Raw genomic sequence first — 18,144 nt, 5'->3', positions numbered from 1 at the left:
GGGGTTCTGGGCACAAATCCAGCCTCTTCCCAGCTCACCTCAGTGTGTGCCTGGCGTCGAGGGAACACATAACACCTTCCAACACCTGAAATCTCCCCTGTGCAGGATGGATGGGATATTGGGAAGGAATTGTTGGCTGTGAGGGTGGTGAGGCCCTGGCACAGGTTCCCCAGAGCAGCTGTGGCTGCCCCATCCCTGGAACTGTCCAAGGCCAGGTTGCAGCAACCTGGGCTAGTGGAAGGTGTCCCTGCCCATGGCAGGGGTGGCACTGGATGAGTTTTAATGTCCCTTCCAATCCAAACCATTCCATGATTCTGGTCCAGCTGGGTCCTGAGCCTATGGGAAAATAAAGTTTTTTTCCATGATTTTGAGGGATTCCCTTCCAGTCTTACCCTTTGCTAAAATTTAAAATCACTGTTTCCAACATTATTAATTTTTTTTTTTCACCTTGCAAAACAGACTTTATTTTTCTTCCTGCAAATTCTGTGCAATATACATCTATGTACCTATAGAACACACCTCAATAAAAAGGTTTTCATCCATACATTATATTACTTTTTATTTAATGTCATGAAAAATTCAGACAACAAGTTTTGTCCTTAAATAAACGTTTCTCCCTCCCCTGCCCTCCCTTCCTAAGCTGAGTGGTCCGAAAGAGGAAATTTTATTTAGTTATTTTCTTTTCTTTAAAAAAATAGAAATTACAATCTTACAAGACAGAACATTCAATGAGAACAGAAGCATTTTCCTAAATCTAAAAAGTAAAACATTTCCATAAAACCTGTTGGTATCTACAGGTAGGTGTGTGTGGAGGGTGGTAAATGGAAAGAAAAGGTTTTCCATTTCTTTCTTTCATTCATAAGAGATAAAAAATAACATAAAACTGACTGAAACTTTATATATTTTTCTCTTTTGCACCAACATTCACAAGAATATATATTATATATATTTTTGATCCATTTTTTTATACACAGTGTGAGGGTTCTGCAGGTGGAAATGGACACTCAGCTAAACTGCCAGAGCAAACAAACAAACACGAAATTAATCTTGGTCTGGACAAGAGCCATCACTGTGAGAGGCTCCCCAGGGCTGTTGGATGGGAAAGCGGCCAAACATCCCATGGCTGGAGGGTTGGAAACGTCTCCCGATGCCAAGGACGGAGCATTGGAGCAATCTGGAGGTCTCGGGGCTCCTGGGCATCATCCCCAGTGGGCACACGCAGCCCTGGCACAGGGAGAGGGGAAATCTCCCTTTTTCAGGCATTTCTACCCAGGTTTTTGTCCTTTGCCCTTTCCCTCGATGCTCCTGGAGGCCCAGCAGGGCGCGAGGGACCTCGGCACAGCCTTGGCCGCAGCCCTTGCCATCCCTTCCCAGGCATCTCGCCCGTCCCAAGCCAGAAGAAATCACTGAATCGACGTGGAATCACTTTATCCCCTCCCGAGAAATCAGCGAATCGAGTCGGTTCCGTCAAAGAGAACTTAGAAAGTGCAGGTTCCCCGCGGTTTGGCAGGTCGAGTTACACGTGTCTTTAATACTTCCAGTCTTCCCTAGGTTCCCACGGGGGGGCTTTTTTTATTGCTCAGGATCCAAAACCTCTCCCACGAGGCGGACGCTGTGTCACGAGCCAGGACAAAGCCGCGGTGGGCGGCGGGGGCTGTTCCCGAGTTTAAGGTGCTTCCTTGGGTTCTGTGCCGGGTGGAATGGAACCGGTGGCACTGACGAACACCCAGGGTGAAAACAAGGGGCTGTGCTTTTCTTTTTTTTCTTTTTTCTCCTTTTTCCCCCAAAAACGTCAGAAGACCCGTGTCCCTCTGGGAAAGGCGGCGCCGCCGTCCCGCCGCGCCGAGGGCGAGCTGCGAAGCACAGTCGTTTCCATAGGGCGCTTCTCCCGGTGCTGATGATCCCAAAAAAAAGGCACAACCCTCTGGATGTAAAAGGCAGCGCTGACTTCTCACTTCTGTCAAAGCTTGAGGAGCTGAGAGGGCGGGAAACCAGCGGGGCACGTCCCCAGCCCGGCGGACGAGGACGACGTGTTGGCACTCACGTGGGGCCGTGGGAGGGTTGGCAGCCTTTCTCAGATTCCTGGGCTCCAACAGTGCTGGAGAGGGCTCTGATCTCCTCCAAGGAGCAGTTCAGATGTGGTTCTCAAACCCTGCACAGCCCCCACATTTCCCTTAGGCCGAGGCAGGAATCCCACCGGTGACTCTTCCCAGGTCGAGGTTGGTCCGTGCTCTTCCCTAGGAGATCTTTCACCCAAAAGCACGAACGTCCCTGACAACGCTGAGAGAGCTGCTCCTTGAGTTCAAGGGGTGCAATTGTGGAGCTGAAGGTCTCTGGTTCCCACTCAGAGATGGTCCAAACTGCTGCAGGAGGGGGTTGGGAGCACGAGGGATCAGCACGAAGCAGGAAGGGGCTCAGGGTTTTAGCCCTTTTTCAGCAGAAACTGGGGCTGCCTCGGAGCAGGGTTTTCCCTTGTAGTTTTTGGCATTTGCTGCAGGAGGAGCAGGAACAGGGACGGAAAAAAACATCTGCAGAGCCACAGAGTCTCCCTAGTGTTCTCACTGCCGAGGACTATCACAGCATCACCCCACAAATCCTTTCCTTTGTCACCTTTGAACCTCCTGAGCTTGGAGCAGCAGGTCTCGGCCACACCACATTCCTTCCCATGACCCTAATTCCTTGAAGGGAAGGAATAAGGACCTTCCGCTTCCCCTTGACCCCGACGGGCAGTTTCTCCCCCTAAAAAGCTCCTAAATCCTGCTAAATAGAGAGCAAGTCCCAAAATAACAGGTCTAAGGAGCTCCTTAGGGGGAAGAGCCTGGGTCCAGCTCAACCTGCAAGAGCAGCCGCGTCCGTGCTCCCGGCGGTGCCGGTGTGGGAAGGGGGGACTCGGCAACGGGATGGGGGTGGGTGGAGGAAGGGCCTCAAACCCTCCCCTGGGTGCTGAGCCACGGGGAAATTTTAATGGGCTCGATGAGACAACACCAGCACCCAGAGAGCCACCACTGTGGGGACAGGGACACCCCCGGCACCACTCGGCACCGCCGGGGGGGAGCAGCTGGAGCCAGGCTCTGGCTGCAGTCACACGGGCTGGGAAAAGCACTGGGGGTGTGGAAAGGTGGCACGAGGCAGGTGGACCTGCCAAATCAGCTCCAAAAAGCCCAGCTGGGTGGGGAGTTGGCCGGGCATTTGGGGAAATGCTGTGATGGAGGACACGGAGGCCCTGCAGAGCTTTTTCCCTGTGGTGTTGGGCGTCCCTTCCCTCGCACCAGCCTCCTCCACGGGAACATCTTGTGCTGAATCCCCCCCCCAGCCACAGCCAGGTCTTTCTCAGCCAAGCTCCTGAGGGCTCACTGCACCCCTGGGAGAAGGAATAAACCAAAGGCTCTCCCTTTTCTCTCTCCTCAGCTCCAGCCCACCCCACCCAGTCGAGTCAGCATCACCCCTTCTTTATCCCATGTCTTGTGTTTGGGTAAAAAAAAAACCAAAACAACAAAAAAACAATAATTAAAAAAAAAAAATCAGAGGTGGAGAGTGCAGCCAGGACAGCAGGACTGCCAGGAGCATCTCCCCTCCCCAGCAGAGATTTCACATTCATTTCACTGGTATGGCAAAGTCCATTTGCTTTTTCCTTCAAGGTGCTTTACATTCAAGAGCTATTGCAATCCACGGCGGGGCCACGGGGCTGGGGGCACCCGCAGCCCCCCTGGCTTCTCTTGAGTTTGATTGACTTGATTTAAATAAACTGCCCCAAACCTCTGAAGTGCAGTTTGTCTCCAAATTTTGGGGGGCTCGAAGGGCCTCGAGGTGGCTCCCGGCCTTAGCTCTCGCGAGGGTCGCTGTACTGCAGCTCCGAGTTGAAAACCTCCTTGTACAGGGGAGGGAAGTTCATGGCAGTCTCCGGGTGCAGGAGACGGAAAAATTCCAGCTTGTCCAAGTGCAGGTTGCAAATGGTCTTCATCAAGGGCAGCTTGGAAACCATCTGTGGGGAGAGGAGGAGCTGGTGACCCCGCTGGGTTCCCAGCCAGTGTCCCTGTGCCATCGTTCCCCCTTCCCTGGGGACAAGCAGGAGGCTTTGGGGACCACTGGGTTCCCACCTGGTGTCCCTTGCCCTGCTGTTCTCCTTCCCTTGGGGAGAATGGATGGGTCTGGGGATGACTGGGTTTCCAACCACTGTCCCTAATGCTGCCATTCCCCTTTCCCTGGGGACAAGCAGGAGGGTTTGGGGACCACTGGATTCCCAATTAATGTCCCTGTGCTGTTGTTCCCCCTTTCTTGGGGAAAATGGGTGGGTTTGGGGACCACTGGGTTCCCAGTTTGTGTCCCTTGCCCTGCTGTTCCTGCTGTTCCCCCTCCCTTGAGGACAACGGGTGGGTTTGGGGACCAGTGGCTCTGCCAGGCACTGGGGCACCAGCAGACAGCCCCCCTTTGGGCAGCCTGGCAGCAACGTGGCCTCACCCCCAAACCCACATCTTTCCCCAGGAAAACCAGCACCCGGGAGGGCTCAAGGAGCTCCCCAGGGCCCCCCTCCCTGCTCCAGCTCCGTGCTGCCCAAAGCATTCCTGAAATGGCTCTTTTTGCCCAAAAAACCCGCTGCCTGCTGCAGTGCCACGCTCAGCAGCCCGGGGCTGCCTCTGCCTGCACTGCCAAGAGATTCACAGCCCCCGGAAAGGGAAATTCTTCTCCTTGGGCAGGTCTGAATGCCCGTGTGTGGCTCCTGAGCTCTGGTGGAGCCCCGTGCCCCAGCTCAGACACCCCCTGGCACAGCCCCCGCCTGTGCCCCCCGTGCCACCCCCACCTTTGAGAGCTTGTCCTCGGCGGAGTGTTTCTTCTGGATCTCGTGCTGCAGGGCCACGTAGATCTTGTCCTGCAGCTTCTGCACCTTCTTGGACTCGGTCAGCCAGGGGCGATCTGTGAGGGACACCAGGGCAGAGCTGCCTTGGGGATCTCCTCTGGGATGGTTTTGGGGACAGTGGCATGGCCAGCTGGGCCTCCCTCCATGCCCTCCCCCTGCTGTGGGTGACACAGCTCCTCTCCCCACCGAGGGGTTTTGGCAGACGCATTTTGTGCATTTTTTCCCCCAACCTCCTTCACGAGGAATGACTGAGGTCAAACACCAAGGAACCAGTGCCGAGGAAGTTGTGTCAGGGGAGGTTTGGGATGGATCTCAGGGAAAGGTTCTTCCCCCAGAGGGTGCTGGGGCACTGCCCAGGCTCCCCAGGGCAGTGGGCACGGCCCCAAGGCTGCCAGAGCTCCAGGAGGGTTTGGACAATGCTCTGAGGGACAGGGTGGGATTGTTGGGGTGTCTGTGCAGGGCCAGGGGTTGGACTGGATGATCCCTGTGGGTCCCTCCCAGCTCAAGATGTTCTGTGACGAGTCAGCTCTGCCCAGCTGTGCCACAGGGTACCCCTGGGTGCGGGGGCTGTACCTGGGGAGAGCAGGACGGCGGCGGTGAACAGGGCGAGCTCCTCGTCCGACAGCTGCAGGCGGCACAGGGTCCTCCCCAGCTCGAAGATGGCTCCGATGAGATCGTCACAGCCTGGGGAGGGACAGCGGGGACATCACTGCTCTGCCCTGCCCAGCAGCACCTCCACACCCGGAGAGGAGAGGAGAGGTTTGGAGAGGAGAGGTTTGGAGAGGAGAGGAGAGGTTCGGAGAGGTTCAGAGAGGAGAGGTTCGGAGAGGAGAGGAGAGGAGAGGTTCAGAGAGGAGAGGTTCAGAGAGGTTCAGAGAGGTTCAGAGAGGTTCAGAGAGGTTCAGAGAGGAGAGGTTCAGAGAGGAGAGGTTCAGAGAGGAGAGGAGAGGTTCAGAGAGGAGAGGAGAGGTTCAGAGAGGTTCAGAGAGGAGAGGAGAGGTTCAGAGAGGAGAGGAGAGGTTCAGAGAGGAGAGGAGAGGAGAGGAGAGGTTCAGAGAGGTTCAGAGAGGAGAGGTTCAGAGAGGAGAGGAGAGGTTCAGAGAGGAGAGGAGAGGAGAGGAGAGGAGAGGTTCAGAGAGGAGAGGAGAGGAGAGGCGCTCTTACCGAGTGACTTGAACACCTGCATCCCACCGAACTTCCCCTCGAAGAGCACGGTGTTGTTCAGGGGGTTGAACGCACGGATCATGCGGATCAGGAGCACCTCGAGGCAACCTGATGTAGGCAGAGAGAGCGCAGACGAGGGCAGGGCAGGGCAGGGCAGGGAAGGTCAAGGGGTTTCCATCATCCCAGGACCAAAGGTAAGAAAGAGGAAAGCCCCCAGTGCACGTTTGAAGTCCAGATTGTTCATTCCCAAGAGCAGAATGGTTATTCCAACAAATCCGTTTTGGGTTTTGGGATTGGTTGGGGTTTTTTTTTTTAGGTTTCCAATTGTGACCACAATATTTCACCGAAGGGAAATATTATCCAGTCATTGGCAGAGAGACCGAGGTTGTGGTGGAGCACCGAGAAAGGAGGGGGTGAGAACAAAATAAATAAAAAGAAAATGGGAGGAAGAAATGAAAGAATGAGTTAAACTCCAGCGTGTCGGGCATGGCCAGCTCTGGCTTTGGGGTACAACGTCCTGTTGGGACACAGATACACACCCCCTGTGCTGGGTGAGGCTCTCAGCCCCCCAGCCCTGATGAGGGACTGGGAGGCTTTTCCTCTGTTTTGGGGCTTTTACACATTCAGGTCCCTGGCCTGGGCATGGCATCACCAGCTCAGGCAGATGGGTGGGTGGGGGACATGGGTGTGTGCTGCCATCATCCTCCTCTTCCCAGTCTCTTGCTGGGAGAAGAGGCCAAACCTTTTCTCTTCTCCCTCCCTGCTCCCCTTTGGACTTGGCACCCATTTTCCCAGGGGAAAACCTGCCCTGCTCATTTCCATCCCAGCTTCTGGGTGACATTTGGATGAGAGTGACCGGGAGAAAAGCCTCTGCCCAAGGCAGCCACTCCCTGTGTCCCCTCCCCGCACCACCACCCTTACACACGACCTTCAGCTCCTTCCAGCCCAGCACTGGGAGAGCTGGGGCAGCGAGGGAGGGGAGGCTCCAAAAGGAAAGTGCCAGCCAAGAGAAAAGATGGGATACACCTTTGGCACCGCGGCTGCTGCTCGGGAGAGGTGTTGGGGACACGGGGGGAACAGTGGGGACACAAGGGGGGTGGCAGGGACGCGAGGGGGGTGGCGGGATCCCCCCCCTTACCGGCTTTCAGGAGGATGATCTGGTCGTTCTGGCAGAGCTCCATGAAGCCGTCGATGCGCTTGGCGAACTCCACCACGTACTGGATGGCGTTGGAGATCTGCAGCGAGCACTGCTGCCACATGGCCTCGCAGCTCTGCGGCACAGGGACAGCCCTCAGGCTGTGCTGCCCCCCCAGCTCTGCCGCTGCCCCCTCCCCACCACGCCAGGGGGCAGGGAGGGGACCCCGTGCTGTGCCAGGCGTGGTGGCATTAGGACACGTGGGACACGAGCTGCCACCACCCCTTCCCCTCCACCCTGGGCTTTTGCAGCTCCCAAAGCACTGAAGGACCCTCCTCGCCTTCACCCCCACCCCAGGGGACGCTGGCTGTGCTGGGGGGCTGGGGGGGCCGTGGCAGTGGCACTCACCTTGCTCTGCAGGGCACGGACCTCCTCGGGGGAGTAGAGGCTCCAGGCCAGGCGCTTGAGCTCCTCCGTCGTGTACTGGCACGTCTCCAGGTGAGACTTCACCACGTTCTGGGCCACCCGGTCTGCGAGGTGGGGACAGTGCTGGTGAGCCCCCTGTCCCCACACCCCACACCCATCCTCTCCTGGGTGTCCTGGGGGCTGCAGGGGCTGGGGGCTGGAGGGGAAGAGGGACTTGATGTGGTGTCACGGGAGTGTGAGCACAGACAGAGTGTTGGGGGCTGTCCCCAAGGCACAGCAGGGGATGTTCCACATGGTCTCAGGTGTGCTGAGCTCCATCTGTGCTCAGCCTGGAGGGCCTGGGGCTGCTCTGAGAGCCAAGGCCAGGTCAGTCCCTCACTATCATAGAATAAAACCCCAGAATGGTTTGGATTGGGAGGGACCTCGAAGCTCATCCACTGATCCACCTTGAAGCTCATTCCACCCCTCTGCCGCGGGCAGGGACACCTTCCACTATCCCGGGTTGCTCAGGGTGTGCCTGGTGTGGGCACTCAGAGCTGGGTGTGTCCTGCAAGTTGCTGGGGTGGCCCCGAGCACCATCCCCAGGGCTGCACAACCCCACATCCCTCCGGGGCTGCCCCGGCGCTCACCGATCTCCAGCACGGAGATGTCGGGGGGCAGCTGCCCCCCCTCCAGCGCCCCGTGGGCGAACAGGGCCGGCTCCAGCATCAGCTCATAGATGGACTCCTGCTTGATGAGCGTGGCATCGGCCACGTCCAGGCTGGACTGGTCGGGCGAGGGCTGTGCCGAGGCCAGCAGGTCCAGGTTGTAGTAGGTGCTGCTGCCGTCGGGGGTGAGGGGGAAGTCGAATAGGAGCCCGTCGGACAGCGTGGAGATGTCGTCCAGGTCCGAGAGCCCGCTGCTCACGCTCGTGGTGTAGACGCGGCTCAGGGGCTCGGGCTCATCCTTGGTGCCCCCGCTCTGCTCCTGGCTCTGCTGGTGCTTCTGCACCTCGGCGTAGAGGCTGTCCCGCTGCTTCTTGGACATGCGGCCGAACTTCACCGCTGCCCCGGGAGAGACGCGGCCGTGTCAGGGCAGCCTCGCCCCAGAGCAAAGCCGGGACCACCCACCCGCCTGGGAAGGGTCCTGACTCCCGGGGCAGCCGCCGTACGAGCCCTGAGAGGGGCAGGGACCCCGCCGGATGCACCCCCCGCCCCAGACCAACCCTGGGTCGAGCAGAACAGAACCGATTGAATCGACTTCCCGCGGAAAACGCGAAAGCGTTTCTCGCTTCCCAAACCCTCCTTGCACCTCGCCGGCCCTGCGGGGGGAGCACCTTCATCCCGACAGCCCGACCGGCTCCGCGGGGGAGCAGACGGCCCCTGGGGACCCCGGGCACGACTCACCGTCGCGGGACATGCCCAGCGCCAGGCATTTCTGCAGGCGGCAGTGCTGGCAGCGGTTGCGGTTGGTGCGGTCGATCAGGCAGTTCCTCTGCCGGGAGCAGGAGTAGCTGGCGTTGTTCTGCTGGCTCCTCCGGAAAAAACCCTGCGCGGGGACGGGACGGGTTGGGAAAGTGCCCGGTTGGAATGCCAGGGCCCCGCAGCTGCCCCCACCCGCCGGCAGACGCCGTGCCCGGGCTCACCTTGCAGCCCTCGCAGGTGATGACACCGTAGTGGATCCCTGAGGACTTGTCTCCGCAGATCTTGCACGGGATCACCTCGATTTGGGCTGGGGAGGAAGGGGAAAGGGGGAAAACCGTGGGGATTAATGGTGATTAATCCTGAGCAGGAGGAGGGAGCTGGACCCCTCTCCAGGACAGCACCTGGGGAAACTGAGGCACGAGAGCTGGACCCACCGGCAGCTCAGCCTTTCCTGCAGCCCCTGCAAGGACGCTTCCACCTCAGAGAGGTCCCCAAGACGGCTCACACAGGGTGTGGGGTACCCCCATCTGCTCCCCCATCCCCTCCAGCAGCACGAGACAGAGTAGGAAAGGCCTTGGAGCCGGGAGAGCACAGGATGTTTGTGCACCAAACATCTGCCCAGGACCCTGTTTTGGAATCATTCCCTTTGCTCTTCAACCGGTGTGTGCACCAGGACAGGGACACCCTTTGCACAGGGACCATCCCCATCCCTGCAGCTGTGGATGCTCTCCTGCCACAGAGCTGGACCAAGCAGAGGGTCTGGGCCCTCCCCAACCCCCCAGCAGCTCCTCTGAAACCCAGGACCGATATAGCCATCCCCAGCTCAAGGTCCCGGCCCCCTTCCCCCCGCAAATCCGCTTCCCTCCCCGCTTCTGCTTCGCTGGCACTGAGCTGCTAATAGGCTTCGTCCTCCTCATTTTCCAGCTGCCCCAGATCTGCGCTGGCTCTGCCCTCCCCACGCACGCCGGGGGGGGACGCAGGGCACCCCCGGGACTCGTACGTGCCTCCCGGCATCTCTGCACCCTCTAATCCCCGCCGCAGCCCCGCACCCCCCGGCCGGGCTCAGCCCCGCGCCGCTCTCGAGGGCGCTAGGCAGGCGCCGCCTCACCAAAATAACCCCCACGGCCAGATTATGGTTATTTCCAATCTCCTGGGCCTGTGCAAATCCCCGCTCGGGTAATTCCCTTCTGCCTCTCTTCTCCCCCGGGAGCCATTGGCTCTGGGAGAGGGATGTGTTTTGTGGGGCCGTCTCCGTGAGGGACAGTCCCAGTGCTCGGCCAGTGCCACTGCCCCCAGCACCCAGCGGTGTCCTGGAGTCCCTCAGTGACACAGGGGAGGCTGGGCTGGGGCAGTGGAGCCTCCCTGGGCACAGGGGCAGCCAAGCTGTCATCAGTCCCCCAGGGCTGCCTTCGGTCCTCCATGGATGTTATCAGTCCCCCAGGGATGCAATTGGTACCCCCAGGGATGCAGCTGGTATCTCCAGGATGCAGTTGGTACCCTGGGGATGCTCAGTCCCCCGGGGATGGCATTGGTCCCCCCCAGGGCTGCCATTACTGACCCCTCTGGGGGAGGTTTGCTCCCGGCCACACTGGGGAAGGACTCGCTCCAAACTCAGGTGCAAGTTAGGGATGGATCCCTCCTGCATCCACTGCCTCGCTGCTCAGGTCCTGCCCCGAATGCACCAGGTGATTTGGGGGTTTACCCTTCCTTCCTTCCTGGAAAGGTAAACAACACACTCCCAGGGCTGTGTGTTGTTCTCCTCAGATTCAAGGTGGTCACATTCCTGGCCCAGCCCCTCCCCAAAGCTGCTGCCTGCACCTCTGCTGTGGTTTTGGGCCTGGGGCAGCAGAGCTGGCAGGAGTGGACAGGGAGCAGGCAGGGATGGCCAGGGCATCCTCACCCCTCAACTGCACTGGCATCACAGCCCCTTTGGCGGGGGGGGGATGGAGGCATCGACAGGGCCCTGTGTGCCCACCCCCAAACCACCACCCGGCTCCGATGACCGACACACCCTCCAATTCCCTGGATCCTGCTGCCACCTTCACCCACGCCGCCGGAAAGGGGATGCAACCCGCAAATGGCGGGGACCCCTCCCCGCCCCGCCGCCCTGCCCCAACCTCCCGGATGGGACAGAGAGGTGGTGGCATCGCGGGGGGCACAGGGAGGGGGTGCCACCCCCGGCAGGAAGCGGCGTCGGCTCGTTATGCAACGTTAATTGCAGCCGCCGGCAGCGCGGGTGATGCATCGCGGGCGCCGCGCCCTCACGCCCGCGGCCGATACTCCCGGTACCCGGAATTACCGGCACCGGGCTGAGCTCGGCCTGGCACCCACCGGTACCCACCCGGCAGAGCCCGGGGGTGCCGCTCCGTGTGCCCCACAAAACCCACCCGAGCTCCCAGGGATGCGGATGCTTCGTGTGATGCCGATGGCCAAACCCTGCCCCTGCACCCACAGAGGGAGGGGACCCCCGAGAGCCCCCCGAGAGCCCCCCGAGAGCCCCCTGAGAGCCCCCCGGAGCCAGAGCTAAGGGTGTGGGGGGATGATGCTGCCCTGGCTCTTCCTGGCGAAGGAGAAGCCCTTCGACCGCCCGCAGCCTTTTGGGGCTCTAATTACCATCCTGCTAATTACCCGGCCGTGCCCGCCACCGGCACCTGACCCGCTCGTAAGACGTTCGCCCCAAATAACTGACGTCGATCCGCGGCCGTAACCCCGGCGATGGCAATTACAGCCCAGGACGGCGCTTAATTGCTGCTCGGATCGTAAGCCCGGGCTGAATCACCGGCTCGGCTCCCTCGGCGTCCCCTCGTGCCGCGGCCACGTCCCCCCCCGGGACCCCCGGGGCTGCCAGACCATCTCCCCTGGGACCCCGAACACCCCCCATGGGCAAACCCAGCAGGACGAGGAGGGATGTGGGCGCTGGTGGGGTGGCCACAGCAGCACCCTGCATCCCCCAAATCTCACTGTGATAAGGGGGAAACATCACAGCAGACCCCACACTCCGAGTGTGCCCCCCTTCCCCGTGCCTCAGTTTCCCCACGGGAGCACTTGGCTTCTCCTCCCACCACAACCCTGCGAGCGTCAGCCACGCTGTGCAAACGGGGTCGTTTAGGTGGGGGAGAACCCCTTCCCCCTGCCCGGGGGGGGTAGGAAGGGAAACTGCACCCTGGGGCCAACGGGGCTAAGATAGGGAGCAGGGGAAAAAAAAAAAACAACAACAAACCAAAACCAAAACCAAAGGGTTAAAAAAATAAATAACAATGATCCGCAGCCGGCAATTAAAATGTCCCGGCGGTGGTTGGTATTTGCTCTCCTCCCACTGTAAACACTTCTTGCCCAACTCCCGGCCCGCTGCCACCGGCCGGCCCTTATGTAAGTGGCCTCGTGGGCACGGTCCGGCCACGGGGCTCGGCCGTGGCGGGGCGATGGCCCCCGGTCCGGCGGCTGTGCCGCTCGGAGCCATCCTGTCCCACTGACACACTTTTCTGCCCGTGGCCGCACGCGCTTGTGTAACCGCGGCCGTTAACCCTTCCCGGGGCCGAGCCGGGGCTCGGGGGGGCACCCCCACCTCCCGCCGCCGGGGAGGGGGATTTTGGGGCGTTTTGGGGTGACCCCTGCAGCTGGGGACACGTGTTTGCCGTGCTGAGCCGCAGCGCTCTGTGGGGGACACGGGGCTGTCCCTGCACAGCCCCCAGGTCTCCTGTCACCCTCCCGGACCGGGCCGTGTGTCCCCTCCAGCCCAGCACCGCTTGGCCCGGACCAGGCTGGAGGCTCTGGTGGTTTCGGCAGAGCCAGAGCCGCCCTCCCTGGAGCAGGACTCGGCCTTCGTCCCGCACTGGCACACCCTCCTCTCCATCGCCTCCGCCCCGAGGGCGGGCATCCCTCCCGCACCTCAAAACAAAACAAGGCAGGCCCTGCAGGATCCGGCTACGAGGGTCCGGACCCCTCCTCTGCGGTGCAGAGAGAATGGTGGCGCCATCCTCCTCCTCCCCCATCCCTCCCCTTGGCCATTTGATCTCACTGCTCTGGGGGAATCACCCCAAAACCCTCAGCACCCCATTGAGCCCCAGGGCATGCTGCTGGAGGCTTTTTGGAGCTGCCCCCTCTCCCAGCAGCTCCACTGGGCGCCCCCAGCTTGGAGGTGAGGACTCCTGAGAGGGGGGTGTTTTGGGGGGCACTGGCAGGTCCCTGTCTGTGCAGTCCCCCAGGACAAACCCGCATCCCCCTCACCCCACGGGGCTGGGGGCAGGATATGGTCACCCCCTCCCTTGGGGTGCCATGTGAGTCCACGGTACCCCTTGCCAGAGGCAGGGGATGAGCATCCCAGCTCCGAGTGTTTCGGAGGTGGCTCCGTGCCCCTGTGGCCATCCCTGCCCCAAACACCCCCCGGCTCCCGGGGCAGGTGCTTCCCCAGGGCCTTGGCTCATTACCCAGCGAGCCTGCTGGGAAAGGAGGTCCGTGCCCCATCCCGCTGCCGCGCGGTCGATGCCGCGGGGCGGGCACCTCCGGTAATTAGCAGCAGCCCCGCAGCCCTCCGGGCACCCCCCGCCCCGGCCAAGGGCACCGGGATGCTCCCACGCTTCGCCACCACCGTCCTCCCCCCTCCCAGGGGGTTCAGCATCCCCCCGGTGCACCCTGAGCAGGGGACGAGGCCAGGCTGCACAGGGACATGCGGGGACCTACAACGCCACCCCATCTCCCCGTCCCTTCCCTAAAACCCAGCTCTGCTCCTGCGTCTCCTGCAGCAACCTCTGACCCCGGGAGCGACTGCTCTTCCCCACAGCCTCCAACTGCAGTCGTGTTTTGGGACAGTGGCTGTGGGGTAGGAACAAATAAGGAAATAAAGGGAATTATCACTCCATTACAGCTGCTGATGGCTTTGCTTTTAACCAGGCTCCCGTGCTGCAGCACCCCAGGGTTTCCCAGCACCCCGGCATTGGGGCCATGGCTGCTGGCAAATCCCATCCCCATCCGTGCATCCCAGGGAACCCCAAAGAAGCCAGGCCCATGCTGGATGTTCACAGCCCCAGCTCCAGGAGCAGGGGCAGCAGCAGCACCGGGGCCACACAGGCAATAAGGAAAATTTAGATGACACAACTGCAGCCCTGAGCCAGGCTGGGGTGATGGAGGTGGGAACTGATTTCCTAATTGATTAGCAAAGATTTCCTGGAAACTTTGGGCCAGAACATGGCTCAGCTGCTCTCACCCTGCCCCAGGACAACCTTTGGCAACCTTCCCTCCTGGTCACGTGGCCAGGGGGCTTTGCATGCACCCCAATCCCCTGCGAGGTGCTGTTTTTCCCAGTCCGTGGTGCAGTGTGTGTCTCCAGCTGGGAAGTCGTGGTGTTGGGTGGGCGACGTGGCTCCCCCACGGCCGCCCAGCCCCTGCCCCGGCTGCTCTGGTTCAGCAGCTCCCGTGCCACGCAGCAGCGTGCCAAGGCCAGCCCCGGTGGCGCAGGACGCAGCCCTTTGCACTTTGGCTGGCGCAGAAGGATGGCAAAGGTGAGGCAGCGGGGAGGGGGACCTGCTGCCAGCCCGGGGTGGGGACAAACCGGGCTGCGGAGGGAGAACCCCTCCAGCCCTGCGGCTAAATCGGGGGGAATTATCTCCCTGGGGCTAAATAAAGGCAGGAGAGCAGCTCTGCTCGCCACATCCGATAAACCCGGCGAGATTTAGACATTAGCAGCTCTTTAAATAGCCGAGTTCAAAGTTAAACGTGACAGGGAGGAGGGAACAGGGGAGGAGGACGGCTTGGGGCCAGGGACCACCATCGCCCCAACACCACACCTCACCCTCCGGGCGCTACCCCTCCCTGGGGTTATCAGGGTCGAGGATCCCAAATCACGTCTGCGCCACTCAGGACCCCACAAAGCCGGAGGACAGCTTGCTCCTCCAGGCTTGTTTTTGGGAAGTGACAGGCGCAGCCATCCCGCGGTACCGGGGACAGGGGCAGCCGTCGTGCCGGGAGGGCCGGTGGGTGCCGGCCGCCCTCGGCCGCGCCGGCGAGTGCACGCCGCCGAAACGGGCAGGGAAGCTCCTCCTCCGCCCTCTCTGATTTTTCCAATGACAGATCTAGGTCACTAGGACAAGTCGCAAAGGCTGCCGAGCCACCGCACGCTGCTCGCCACGCTGCTTGCAAAACAAGTGAGCAGGAGGGCTGGAAACCGTATAGGATTATACAAGGCAAAGCCTCTGCCCCGGCCCCGGTGCATCCGCGGCGCAGGGAAGGACAGGAGCGAGGAGCCGCTGTGGCCCCCCGGGGAATGGGGCAGAGCAGGGGCGGTTTTGGGGAGGAAAATGGAGATTGAGTCAATTTGGCGTCGCCATGCGGCATTCGGGCTTCGAGAGATGAGGACGCAGGACTGCGGGAAAGACACCTCACTGGGGGAAAGGGTGGGATATTGGGGGGGTTTGGCCCTAAATGAGGGTCAGCACACAGTAATGGGCGGGGGAGAAGGAAAAAAATTATAAAAAAGGAAAAGTTCACCCAGTTGCTAATTAAGCTGGTGCCGGCTGTGCGAGTGCTACGTAAGAGCCAGCCCTGTCGGTAATTAGGCAGGCGTTAATGCTTCCCTCCGCACCAATAAAGGTGAAATCCCGGGATGTGGGGGGGTGGGAAGGGGGATGTGGGGGGCTCACCTCGCCCTCGCCCGCCCCGGCCCCACTGTTACACAAGAGTGCGGCGGAGCCGCAGCGCCCACAGGAAACAGGGTCTGAGGAGCTCAAGGATGAGCGTCCTGGTACCTACACCCCACAAGGCACCCCCAAAACACACCTATGGAGGGGCACCACCGAGTGCTGGGGTGGCTTTAAAGGGGGGATGAAAAGCCCAGCCCAGGGCGGGAGGTCCCAGCAGCTCTGGAGGGACAGAGCTGGGTTTGGCCGCCGCTGCGTCACCACCACCAGGCCCCAGTGGATCATCCCGCCAGAGCCTTCCTCCCTCCATCCTCCTCCTCCCCTCCGCCTGATTGGCAAAGCAGAGGGGTGACAAGTAGGAATTGCCTTTCATAACGGGAATAACCAGGCAGGTGCTGGCACGACTCATCCCTGACCAGGACAAGGGGCACCCAAAATTGCACCTGGTCCCTTGCCCGTCCTCGCAGGCGCCTCCCAAACTACCGCCCCCCCCTCTGTGGGGAGGGGGAAAAGGGGGGAAAAAACCCACAATAAATCCAGCCCTGGTGGGACCAACATATTGAAGAGGAGATTAAGGGGTTTAGTGCGAGGAAAAGCTTAAGAGCGGGTCTAAGCCGGCGTCGGAAAGCGAAGCAAAATAAACAAGAATTTTATTCCTAACGGAGGGGGAGCTGGAGGAGGCAGAGTGGTTTGGTGAGGGTTCCCTCCTGGTCCCCCTCCGTGGAGCTGGTGCAAGTCCCCCCTTGTCCCGTTCCAGCGGGGCTGATGCGGGTCTCTCCCGTGTCCCCGTTGGGGCTGGTGCGGCTCCCATCCCCCTCCGCGGGGCTCGTGCGGGTCCCCCCTTGTACCTCTCCACCGAGGCTGACGCGGGTCCCCCTTGTCCCTGTCCGCTCTGACGCCGAGTCTCCCCCGTCCCCCTCCGCGGGGCTGCCGCGGGACCCCCGTCCCTCACCGGCGGGGTTGATGCGGGTCCCCCCGTCCCCCTGTCCGGGCCGACGCCGGGTCCCCCCCGTCCCCCTCCGCGGGGCTGATGCGGGTCCCCCCGTCCCCCACCGGGGCCAACTTGCGCCGCTGCCCCCGCGGCCGCGCGCTCCGGTCCCCCCGCGCCCCGAGCCCCCCCGGACCCACCTCGCATCGTGTCCGCCGCGGTCAGGGCGCCGGGGGGCGCATGGGGGGGCGCGGGGGTCCGGAGCGGCGCGGGGCGCGGCGGGGAGCGCAGGCACCGGGAGGCACCGGGCGGCACCGGGAAGCACCGGGCGGCACCGGGCGGCTCTGGCACCTGCCCCTCCGCCGCGCCGTGACCCACTTCTGCCCGAGCATGCGGCCGTTCACATGACGAGCCCGCCCCGCCCCCCCAAATCGGTTTCACTTCCAGCCCCACCTCCTGCCCTTCGTCCTCCTCCTCCTCCTCCATCCCCATCCCCGCCGCTCCGGCGCTCGGCGCTGCGCGGCGCCTCCCCGGCACCGGGGTCTGCGCGACCCCCACCCGGCCGTGGCACGGGGGTGCCCGGCGCTGCCCCCCGGCGCTGCCCGCCCCCGGGAGGGCCGTGCCGGTGCCCGTCCTGCCCCGGCTCGCCCAGGCACGGGGCCGGCTGCGTGTCCCGCTGAATCACCGCTCCCTTGCCTCACTGCGCTCCCGCACAGCCCCGCTGTCCCCGCCGGGGACCCCGCTGGGCGCCGAGACCCCACAACGCCCCGGCTGGACAGGGCGGGGGGCTCTGCCCGAGGTGCAGCACCCGGCGCTTGGGGGGCGTGGGGGGCGCCGGGACCCCCGTGCAGCGCCCCGTGTACCCACACCAGGGCGCAGATGCTCAGGTCCGAGGGGACATTCTGGGAGACCTGAGGGTCGGGAAGGGTGCCATGGAAGCAATGGGAAGATTCTGAGGTGGCAGCAAGGCATTCCCACCCTGTCCTTCATGCTGGACGCACACAGGTGGCTTTGGGGCTCCAGGTTGTGCCCTGGGTAAGGGAGGAAAAAGTGATGGTGGCCCTGGACCCCACCTGGGACGGTGGCCGTGGGGTGGCTCCGGACCATGCAAAGCAGCCTCGCGCTGTAGGGCCGGACGTGTCGGCACGGGGCAAAGTCCCCTGGCTGGGGTTTGTGGTGTGACTCTTGCACCAGGTCACCAGAGTCCTCCTGGCGCCACATCACGGGGTGGAGATGCCCGGTCCTGGTCACGTTGGGCCAGGACTCAGGTGACAGGGATGCAGCTGGTGCTCGGCAGTGCCCAGGGACACCCGGTTCCTGGGGACAGTGGCACTGGCCTGGAGACCTGCTGTGTGCAGAGAGGGCATCTCCCACGGGCATGAGCACAATATCCACCATGGACATGGATCTGGTATCCACCATGAGCATGGATGTGGGATCTACCATGGGCATGAGCATGCCATCCACCAGGGGCATGGACCTGGCATCCACCACAGCCATGGAATGTGGCGTCTACTGTGGGCATGAGCATGGCATCAGTCATGGCCAGGAGCAAGGCATGGCCTTGGCCACCACATCAGCCACGGGCACAGATGCAGCCA

The 18,144-nt window shown here is 61.8% G+C and overlaps 1 protein-coding gene across 4 annotated transcripts; it reads right to left on the bottom strand.

The window, feature by feature from the left end:
- Positions 1-1,751: 1,751 nt before the first annotated feature.
- LOC113959361 (nuclear receptor ROR-beta-like) lies at positions 1,752-16,829 on the bottom strand. 4 transcript variants are annotated; one of them, XM_027668314.1, is made up of 10 exons: positions 16,744-16,829; positions 9,205-9,290; positions 8,966-9,107; positions 8,210-8,623; positions 7,563-7,684; positions 7,158-7,290; positions 6,020-6,127; positions 5,429-5,539; positions 4,799-4,911; positions 1,752-3,982 (listed from the first exon to the last, which is right to left on the bottom strand). In XM_027668314.1, exons 1-10 carry the CDS (start codon positions 16,748-16,750, stop codon positions 3,821-3,823), a joined length of 1,398 nt encoding a protein of 465 aa, XP_027524115.1. In that variant the 5' UTR covers positions 16,751-16,829; the 3' UTR covers positions 1,752-3,820. The 4 variants fall into 4 exon arrangements, with proteins under 4 accessions (XP_027524115.1, XP_027524117.1, XP_027524114.1 ...); XM_027668316.1 differs by lacking the exon at positions 16,744-16,829 and adding an exon at positions 11,612-11,653; XM_027668313.1 differs by lacking the exon at positions 16,744-16,829 and adding an exon at positions 10,995-11,192.
- Positions 16,830-18,144: the final 1,315 nt, after the last annotated feature.

The sequence above is a fragment of the Corapipo altera genome, unplaced genomic scaffold (genome assembly GCF_003945725.1).
Source record: "Corapipo altera isolate COAL_440 unplaced genomic scaffold, ASM394572v1 138, whole genome shotgun sequence".
Taxonomy (NCBI): Eukaryota; Metazoa; Chordata; class Aves; order Passeriformes; family Pipridae; genus Corapipo; species Corapipo altera.
The sequence above is the reverse complement of the archived record's forward strand: the minus strand, read 5'-3'. Positions and strand labels throughout refer to the sequence as shown.

Bases quoted from the DNA above. Each gene is read 5' to 3' on its own strand.
- LOC113959361 (XM_027668313.1), bottom strand. From the start codon at position 11,130: ATGCCACCACCTCTCTGTCCCATCCGGGAGGTTGGGGCAGGGCGGCGG. The intron at 7,685-8,209 runs GTGAGCGCCGGG...CCCACCTCGCAG, and splicing joins CATCTCCGTGCTGGAGATCG to ACCGGGTGGCCCAGAACGTG. The intron at 6,128-7,157 runs GTAAGGGGGGGG...TGCCTACATCAG, and splicing joins GATCATCCTCCTGAAAGCCG to GTTGCCTCGAGGTGCTCCTG.